The sequence below is a fragment of the Austrofundulus limnaeus genome, unplaced genomic scaffold (assembly GCF_001266775.1).
Source record: "Austrofundulus limnaeus strain Quisiro unplaced genomic scaffold, Austrofundulus_limnaeus-1.0 Scaffold130, whole genome shotgun sequence".
Lineage (NCBI taxonomy): Eukaryota > Metazoa > Chordata > Actinopteri > Cyprinodontiformes > Rivulidae > Austrofundulus > Austrofundulus limnaeus.
Window position 1 is genome coordinate 184565 of NW_013952532.1, and position 9874 is coordinate 194438.

Genomic DNA, 9874 nt, shown 5'->3' on the forward strand with positions numbered 1-9874 from the left:
GCCACATGGGTCAGGCATGCTGCTGTAACAAGCAAAAAAAATAAAAAAATTAAAAAATAAAATAAAAAAACACAAATCTGGTTACCAACAAAGGCCCTCATGTTTGTGTGAAGCAGAACGTTACAGATTGAAAACCAAAGACAAACCTATGGGATTAGCCGTGTGGGAGGCACAAATGACAAAAGGGACAATGCTGGCACTTAAAAGTAGTACTTTGGGCTTCTTATAGATGTATAAGAGTTCCAATTCCACTCATAAATTATAGTCGTTTTAAACAGCATGTGGCACAGCATGTGTTTTAAATAAGAGAATGATCTCTATGATGAAGCAGTGATAACAAAAAACAGAAAGTGGATATGTTTTCCTTCTTTTTTTCCCCCCAGTCTAAATCGTTTTATTATTATTATTATTATTATTTATTCCAAAAAAAAGCTACTTTTTTCTAGCATTTTAAGCTGTTTTAAATCTGCCTCTGAAAAACACAAACTATTAACAAAAATGCTTCCTTTATCTAGTTTAATTCAAACCTTTTGAAACGCTTAATAAAGTGTTACACAAAGACAGTTCACTCGCTCAGTAAATAAAACATATTTCACAGATTTTTGGATTTGTCTCATCATTCCAGGTTTAGTAGTGATATTAAATATCTCAGTATGGATGTCAATTTACTTCTCAAATTCTTAAGAAATAAAATATCAAAGACCTCAGGATATTTTAGTAATACAAACTTTTTTTATTCTTAGATGTTCCTTACACTAGAAGATATTTATACCACACTTTACCTTCTTATACCTTTTCTGTGACAGGACAACAATAACATTTAGCACAAAATCCTACCTAAAAACTATCATCAACTAGATGTTTTTTTTGCTCAGATATTTGCTCAAGTAAAAAAAAAAAAAAAAAAAAAAACTTGAAAGTTGTCCATCATACCTGATCCCATTCCAACTACATATATCGTTTCTCCGCAGCCCTCATCTAGCCGCTCTCTCAGATGCCGTAGTAAAGAATCGTACTGTTCTCCAGATGGGCTTACAAGAACCAGCTGAAAAGAGAGAGCCAAGGACAGAGACAACTCAAAACGTACACGTCCAAATAAAATCAGTATTTTTTTTTTCAGGAGTTGCAGACTTTTTGAGCTGTGTACTTTGAAAATTGTCAATACAACCTCATCAACTCTCTGATCTATTCAGTAGATGCTATAATCCCTGTCTGCATGTGCAATCCACCATATAGAAAGGTCTCCAGTGTTTTGCCAACTCAGCATATGCTGCTTCTAACACACCTGTTGCAGGGATTGTGTAGCTCTTTACGTATGACGAATCAAAACATAGTTTAATTGTTTATAATTAACAAGCCAGTCCAACCTTGCTGCTCAGGTCTATATGATCCAGGGCCTCTCCATTTGTGCCCTCGCTGTCCTCAAGTTCTCCGCCGGCCGGATCCTCGGTACAGTCCCGGTCCGGTGCAAACATASAGGCAGGCACTATGCTCTCTGTTTGTCCCGGGCCTGGGCACACAGCTGTCGTCGCCGTTACCGACGCCATCTCTAAACAAGCAAAACAGCCACAAGTAAAACAACCGAACACGCGTTCTTTGCTTTGGATTCATTGATTACGTATTAGCTATTGCCAATTAGTAAAGTTAGGCTGATTACCAAAGCAGCCCGAGCTAAAGCTGCTAGCCAAACATTGAACTTATAGTAACTACTTACACAACGATACCAGAATTAATTAGCATCAGCATCTTATCTAATAGTCTAAACTGTGTCAGCACGTCAAGAGTAGTTTTTATTGGTGGATGAAACAAAATTGCATATTTAATAGCTGGTATAAGTTAAACGTATTCAAAAAGTTAGTACCTAGCAGCCGAGGAGCTAACAAAGTTGTTGTTTATTCTGGTCGGCTCTTCGATTTCTGGGATCTGACTTTTAAGCCACGCCCCTTATAAACATAGGGGCACGCGATTGGCTACGGCGAGAACGTAGAGCTTGTGCTRCCTTTGAGACACTCAAAAAATATATGCAGATTTTAAGGATAAATTTGTAGTAAAATCCTTATTTTTATGTTTTAGCAGTACATCAGTGTAGTATAATACTACAAGAAGATAACATCATGCCGTGACTACCAGTAACACATTTAATTTAAAGAACAATTTACAAGGAAAGAAGTCATTCATCATTTTCACTAAACAGTATGTATGTGAAAGCTGCTAACGCAGAGCCTATGTATTTTTGCGAATGCAATTATTAAGCTTTGTTGTTCTTAAATAAAAAAAAATCCTGCCAACAAACGTTTKCCTTTTGCAAAAGGGAAAATAATCACAGTGTGCTTTTTTACTTACAAAATCCTACATTCAGTGAATGTAGCATGAGGGACAAAACCACGCCCACTCCACCGAGTGACACCCTCAAACCACAACACTTGAAGTCCATGACACGTAGTCTGTACAATCACTGAGAGTAACTTCAAGACATTTTTAAGAAAAAAAAGGCAAAACATTCACTTGTTTCTTATCAAACAGACGTCTTATAAAGACTGCTGACAATGTATTAAAATGCCAAAGAAATACAAAAAGTTCAGTTTTACATTTATGTGTGAAACACTTTGTGTTGACATGTTTTTGTCTCTTGCTTCAAGTCATTTACAGTTTATTTTTAAACCGCGTGGCCTTTTATATATTTTATTAAATGCTTACATCACAGGTGTCAAACTCCGGTCCTCAAGGGYGTTCTGCATTGCATCTTTGATGTTGTGTGTGAATGACAATAAAAGATTCTGAAGGGCCGCTGTCCTGCATGTTTTCTTGTTTTCCTGCTCAAACACACCTGATTTGCATGAATGGATGATTAACAGGCTTGTACAGAATTTAAGGAGTTAATTGGAGCACTGATTCAGGTATGTTGAAGCAAAGAAACAAAGAAAACATGCAGGATAGCAGCCCTTRAGGACATGAGTTTGACACTCCTGCTTTACAGCTTACCAAAAATGCATAATTTCTGTTTACAATAATTTTACAATTGTATATGTGATTGCATGAAAGACAATTAGATTTGCAGCTATAGCCAAGTCAAGCTATAATGCAAACTAGAATTAGGAAGTTTTTTTTTTTTTTTTTCACTGAATACACTGTTTGTCTGACTCTTTCCTCATTGGTTTCTTCCTGACACCACACGTCACCAGTACAGTGTATATATAGTCTCACCTGCCTGCAGAACTTTGTCACTTGAGGCACAACCCACTGAAGACAGCCAAGATGGTAAGTGGTGAAAAAAATATTAATTCATACATTTTATTGTTCTCCACGTGGATGAAGTTCTAAATGTAATAGTAGCTTTTTTCCTGAATTAATTTGTTTTAAAACCTATTTTAACAAGATTATTTAATTAATTAGATTTTTTGTTAGATTTGCAAATGTTTTATGTATCACACATATAAAACTTCATCAAGACAAAGCATCAGCTACTTTAAAGGGGCTCAACTTTGTGATTGTGCAATCAATAGTCATTTTTTACAATGTTTAAATGAAAATGAGAGATTAATGAAACAGACTCAGCAAGTTTTGTAAAGGTGGTGGTATATAAGTCTAAAAAAATCCAGATTTATTTTAGGAGGTGTGGGGTATATGACGATGTGTAGACAGAAATCAAGTTTGAGCAAGCATAAACTAACTCTTAATGATGTTATACGAATTATGTTTTCAATTCCCAGACCACATCTTTTACAATAAGTCAAGTAAAACTATGTCCATGACAAGGAAACTGGTATAATTAGGTGATTTTGCATGTGGTCCCTGAGCTGAATGACTGAGATCCATGTAGGGATTAATGAATTATAACTCACAACTAATACTGTCCTTCTCTGTAAAGTCAATGATAAACCAGTACTGATCTGAGAGGGGGGCTGTAAAAATTGAGGTAATCATAGGTGTGGTTCAGATATAGGACACTAAATATTGAAGTTCATGTTTGAACTACGCCATGACGCCTAGCACATAGATAAAAAAAAGAACAGTTGTAAACGGGATTTATGGCTTTATTGGCCAGGGGAACCATTTCACAGAAGTCGATGGGACATTCCTGGTAAGCATTGGGAAGTATGAAGTGCAACTCTTTATAATAATCATTAATAGTTTATTTGCCCTTTTTTTATTATTGTAAGCTTTTCTATAGATAAATATGAAAAAGCTCATGAGACCAACTTTTTTTTACGTTTTTACTGCGCATAGATGGTTGTCACATGTCAGTGAACAAACAGGACACCTTCCTGTTTCAGTCCTTTTACGACCCTGCACGTTGTTTTTATCTGGTTGACCATCGACAGCTAAGATAAGTGTGGGGCCCATCATCACCCCTCTCATTACAAAGTCTCACTGATCAAACGTGGCTCACAAATTGTCCACCTGATGTTCTCAACGTTCTCAACTAAAATATCTGAATAAATATGGCATAAAACCTCTTTTGCTTTCAATAATTTCACTCACACAATATAGTATTTTTTTTTTTTTTGAAGGGAAATTCACAGACATGGATATTAAAATAAGCCTAAAGTAGACACGGCTAGTAAAAATTGAATTCAACATTCATTTCATTACAAAATCATTTTACTCAATGAGTTTTTCCTTCGTATTTCGTTGACAGAAAGTCAAGGACATGACATTCAAGGAGGGACAGGAGTTCAAGATCCGCATCAAGCCCGATCACGACTGCAGCAGGTATGTTTGAATATCCAGATTTAATTCATTTTGATCAAGAAGCAGTAGCTTAAAGTTTTGTGTTAGATCTTTTTTTCCCCTTTTGAATCACTCTGACCTCTAATTTTGACTTCCACTGCAGATTTGCTATCAACATTGGCCATGATCCCGAGAACATCGCGTTGCACTTCAACCCTCGCTTTGACTCCAACACCATCGTCTGCAACCACTCGTCTGGGGGGTCCTGGGGTGATGAGCAACATGAGGGATTCTTGCCTTTTTCCCGTGGGGAAGAATGCAAGGTGTGTTTGAATGAGATTCAAAGTACAAGCAAACTCTAAACTCCCAAGTCTGATTTTTAGTTATCACCAAATTGACAAGAAAGATTTCCTGTGAACAGTGAGAAATTAGATATTGGCCTACACCAAACTTTGCTGAAAAATAGAGAAAAAAATACTTTTGTTTTAATGGCAATGTGTCTCCAAACAAAAACAGACAAACAAAAAAAATAGCCTTCTATTTCAACTCTTAAGAAATAATGTTTCAATCCCCTTCATTTTATTCTTCTTTAATTCTAAAACTGATTAATGTTATCCAAACATTTCAATTTACTTTCATTATAAATAAATACATATGTAATATATCAGTCCATTGAACTATAGAATACGTAAACACGGTTAAGAAGAAATAAGAAGTCTAACCGCACCAAAAATCCAATTGCTGTGTATTTAAAATTAAAAAAGGAACTCATTTTTAGTACTTCCTGCTTTTATTTTCCTCACATCTCTGTAAGCAGCCTGCATCACATTATGTTTTTGGTTTTGTTTTTTGGTGGGTGAGGTGTGGGTTTTTTACAATTTTTGCTAATTTTTTAGGCAATAGAAGTTTAAATCTCTTCTGGGTATGATTACAGTCCCATGCACAGCCCTGCTTTGCAATAATAGTTTACTGATTGTAACTTTTTTTTCCCATTGAATTTCTCCATTAATTAATGGTGAGTTGTGTGCTTTTGGAGTTTGTTGGAGCACAGCTTCTTTTTGTTGTTGCTGTTTATTTATTTAGGAAGGTACACTGCACATTGAACATGCCAGAATTGGTCAAGAAGGCTAGTTTTCATCTGTAGTCCCTCAAGCTCCCAGATAAATACATGCAAATTATCAAGATTCTTTAATAAAAAAAAAATACAGTTATAACAAGCAATATGATTAAAAAGAATAAAAAGCCATTTAGCACAACAATTCAAAGCAATACATTAAAAATACAGAATGAAAATTTCATTATTGATTATCCAGGAGCCGTGATTTTAAGGTATTTGAGAATAAATTGAAGGATGCATTGGTTCTTATGCTTTCTGGTATTTTATTCCAGTCAAGTGAAACTTGTACTGTAAACTGTTCAGTTCAATAGGGATGATCACAAACCTCAGTCATTATTCAGTTAAAAAACATAAATTTATGACTTAATTTGCACTTATTTTCAATGTTTTCGCTGTGTTTTTGCAAGAAATGAACTGACATTTTGGTTCCTCTCTTCTCTGAACTCTTTTCTTACATACCTCAGTTTTACATCAACTTCAACATGGAAATGTTTTACATCAAACTTCCTGATGGCAGCATGATGAACTTCCCCAACCGCCTGGGAGATGTCAAGTACAAGTTCTTTGATGTCAGTGGCGATGCAAGAATCGTGGGAATCAAGATCAAATAAAGGCAATAACAGAAAGCCTTTTGCTTGTTGCTGAATTAGTTGTTTTTACTGAGCCCAGATGTGATTGTTCATGTTTGTCATGTCAGTGTCAAATACATCAGTGTGCTGGTTGTAATGTGCTGTAATATCCTTAGGATGGAGCCAAAACACATTTTACCTCCCTGCCTTGCTTTTCAGTAACTGGGTGTATCAATAAAATCTGAAAAAATAAAATAACAGAGTGGCTTTAAATTTGTTTTACACATAGTTTGACTCAACCTTTCATAACAAACAAAACATAAAATGGTTTATATTTAAAACTCCTAACATACGATGATATGATGCTCATCATGCCCCTCATCTAACCTTCAATCAATCAAACTGCTTTTTTAAAAGTAACTTTGAAAAAAATACAAAGAGAAAATGTAAAACTGAGCTCTTGAATTACATTGAAAATCATGAATTTTGTGTCAATTCAATCAGACTTTTGAATGAACAATCTGGAGAGAGCAGAGAGTGGAGTGCAGGTGCAGAACAGGATTAATGGAACAAAATTCAACACACCCTCGATGAAGTGGAGGCAATTTACAGCAAGACTCAAAAGAGCTCTGTACCAGTCCTGTGGAATGTAGCACAACACAACCATATTCCCTAGAAAGAGAGGAAAGATTAGTTGYGTGTGTGCATATAAAAATTATGGAAACAATTGTCGTCGTTTTTCCTTTATGTGCTTATCTGTTTACATCCTTTAGAGCCAGGACCAACCCATGGTCCTAAGGCGTTAAAGSGCTGAGGTTACTTTCGGGATAATACCCTCATGTGTGCTGTTCTCAACAGGGTAATCTTCTGGATCTCATGAATTTTGATGTTGCCTGGAATCCTGTGACTAATTTCTCCAGTCTTCATGTTCCACAATTTGCTGACTTCAATTTCCAGATATTTATACTTTGAAAGTTGTTCTGTCATTTTTACAGAGGTGTTCCTTTCTGATGGTATTATTATTATTATTTAAATAAAAATCTAATTCRTTTTTTGGATAACATGATTACCCAACATAAATTTCACATTGCATAGCCTGCATAACCACAATGTTCTCTAAAAGGCTTACGTGTCAAAAATATTTTATGAGTTTTCTTGTCAGCCATTAAAGTTCCTGCAGCGGGGTTGACACGACTGACCCGAGATCAGCCCTGCTTGACCCTGCAGACTGACTTTTCTGGGCTAAGTAATCTTTATAGTTTCGAGTCAGCAGAGTGTAAAGAAAGGGGTTGATGCAGCTGTTGCCATAGGTCAGACAAGTGACAAAGAAATTGACATACTTATGAGTGGCTGGAGATAAAGCTTTGAGTGAGTCTGGAGAGAAGAGTTTAGCAAGCTGCCACCCCCAAAAAGGTAAGAAACAAGCCCAGTAAGCGATTACTATGCTTAAGATCATTGATAACACTTTTTGTTTAAGTCCTTTCCTCCTGACTGAGCGATTGCTACCTTTTGAACTAGCCTGGACTGCCCAATAGTGCCTGGCCAAACCAGCATACAATCCAACAATTAGCAATCCAGGACCTAAGAGACTTGTAAAAAAAAGCATTGTAATGTAAGCCTTGAAGGCTTCAGGTGTCCATGTGGGGAAGCAAATTCTTTTGACTAATCCAGCCACAGTAGGTTTGCTGTCCTTGAGCCGGATCATCACCATCATTGGAAGAGTTAGGATGAAAGCTAAGCCCCAAATAAAGCCAGCTGCGAGGCGTCTGTTGCGGGTTGAGGATCTGTGAGCGATGAAGGGCTTGGCCACGGCCCGGTATCGTTCCATGCTCATGGCGACCAAAATGAAGACGCTGGTGTGCATGGTGAGGAGATCAAGGCTCAGTAAGATGCGACAGCCAGCCTCGCCAAACACCCAGTTGTGGGCGAAGTAGGTGCAGACCACAAAAGGGATGGTGGAGAGGTAGAGCAGGTCAGCCAGAGCTAAGTTCACAATGTAAACATACATGGAGCCCCTCCGGCACAAAGCAGCTGAGCGAGTCACGACAAGTGTGTAAGCGTTGCCTGCCACCCCCAGGGCACACATAACCAAGAGCGTAGCGCCAAGCAGGAATGTTACCCACGGCCCTCCACTGCCTCCTGCACCACTTCCACCACCTTGGTGGGCTCCATCTCCACCACCCGAGCTCAGGCCAGGTCCCAGATGGAAAGTGATAGTGGCATTAGAAGTGTAGTTCATCGCAGATTTACAAATCACAGGCCAGGGTTTTAGTCGAGTCACACTCTTAGACAGTTTATTCCTCCAAACAGAATAGGTTTCAAGTCTTTAGAAACATAAYATGAAATGAATACRTCTTCCAAACAATCCATGTGGGGAAGCAATCATTTCTTGAAAGTTGATGATGTTCGAAAGCAAATTGTTCGATCTAATCCAAGAAAGAACAGAAAGCACACCATATATGAGTATTGGGTACAAGAGCAGATGTATTAATTCTTAGAGTAGATGTAATACTCACAGAAACAGCRGTTTTCGTGCCACAGCTGCCAGCAGTTTTGAAGTGTGCACTCGCAAGATTTCAGCACACTTATTACTCGATTTTTCTTTAGAATAAAATAATTAGTGCAACCATCAAGGCATCTTGAATACAAGAACTGTTCATAGTGAAATATCTCTTTGATAGTCTCCGGAGTTAAGTAGAAGTTACACAAGTCATTTTAGACCACTAGAAAAACACGGTGCCTCTCAAAAATGGACAAACTGCACTTAAAGTCCTTGATAGAAAGCTCCTGCWGTGCCAGATTGGGGACTTCAGCTGATGACATATCTGGAGTAGTTTCCATCGTGAGAAGAAAAATCACTTTTCATTCAACACACCCAACTCCCATGCAAAGTTAACGTGAATGAATGGCTGTACTGCATCCAGTGAATAACTTGTCCCATTTCAATTTAAACGAGCAATCAAAGCATCAAGGTAAAATCCACGGTTTCAAAAAAGTGCATGATGATTTCCGGATAGTTTTTGCTGAATCTTTTTAGTTTCACATTGTGGCAGATGATTCTCTTTGGCTCCTGAATACAGCTTTGACAGATCAGTGCTTACTTTGAAGCATTTCTCTCTTTTTTTTTTTTTTGTTCACAGCCCACCCCCACCCCCGTTCACATCTGTCCTCCCTCTTTCTCACCAGGGTGGAAAAACTGCCATGGGCCTGTAGATTTATGCGGTATTGCTTTTGGGCTTCAACTGGCTGCCTGGGAGCACCGAGGTGTTTTAGACACTGCAAAGCTGTTGGCAGAGGCATCTGCCTGAATATACAAACACATGCACTGTGCACTGAAGTATTTCAGGTAATTTATGTTTATTACATTTTTCAACATGTTTGAATTTTCATCATAGTTATTAATGTCCCATTGTACTGTTATACTTAGTCTATTTTCATAAAGGTTTGATGCAAATTTAGGCACCTAATAAACATAAACCTTGAACAATGTTTGAGAAAAGGAATTTATATACATTTA

At 37.4% G+C, this 9874-nt stretch overlaps 3 protein-coding genes across 3 annotated transcripts in view; 1 reads left to right on the forward strand and 2 right to left on the reverse strand.

The window, feature by feature from the left end:
• The window catches only part of zgc:92360 (arf-GAP with dual PH domain-containing protein 1), a gene marked incomplete at its 5' end in the record, with an annotated part of 33792 nt that overhangs the window by 8812 nt on the left and 15106 nt on the right, over nucleotides 1-9874 (reverse strand).
• lgals2b (lectin, galactoside-binding, soluble, 2b) lies at nucleotides 2914-6612 on the forward strand. The gene is made up of 4 exons (XM_014015500.1): nucleotides 2914-3258; nucleotides 4640-4713; nucleotides 4835-4994; nucleotides 6253-6612. Exons 1-4 carry the CDS (start codon nucleotides 3256-3258, stop codon nucleotides 6397-6399), a joined length of 384 nt encoding a protein of 127 aa, XP_013870954.1. The 5' UTR covers nucleotides 2914-3255; the 3' UTR covers nucleotides 6400-6612.
• Nucleotides 6464-9516, reverse strand: uts2r4 (urotensin-2 receptor 4). Its single transcript, XM_014015499.1, has 2 exons — nucleotides 8874-9516; nucleotides 6464-8783 (listed from the first exon to the last, which is right to left on the reverse strand). The coding sequence occupies exon 2, from the start codon at nucleotides 8594-8596 to the stop codon at nucleotides 7523-7525; it is 1074 nt and encodes a 357-aa protein (XP_013870953.1). The 5' UTR covers nucleotides 8597-8783; nucleotides 8874-9516; the 3' UTR covers nucleotides 6464-7522.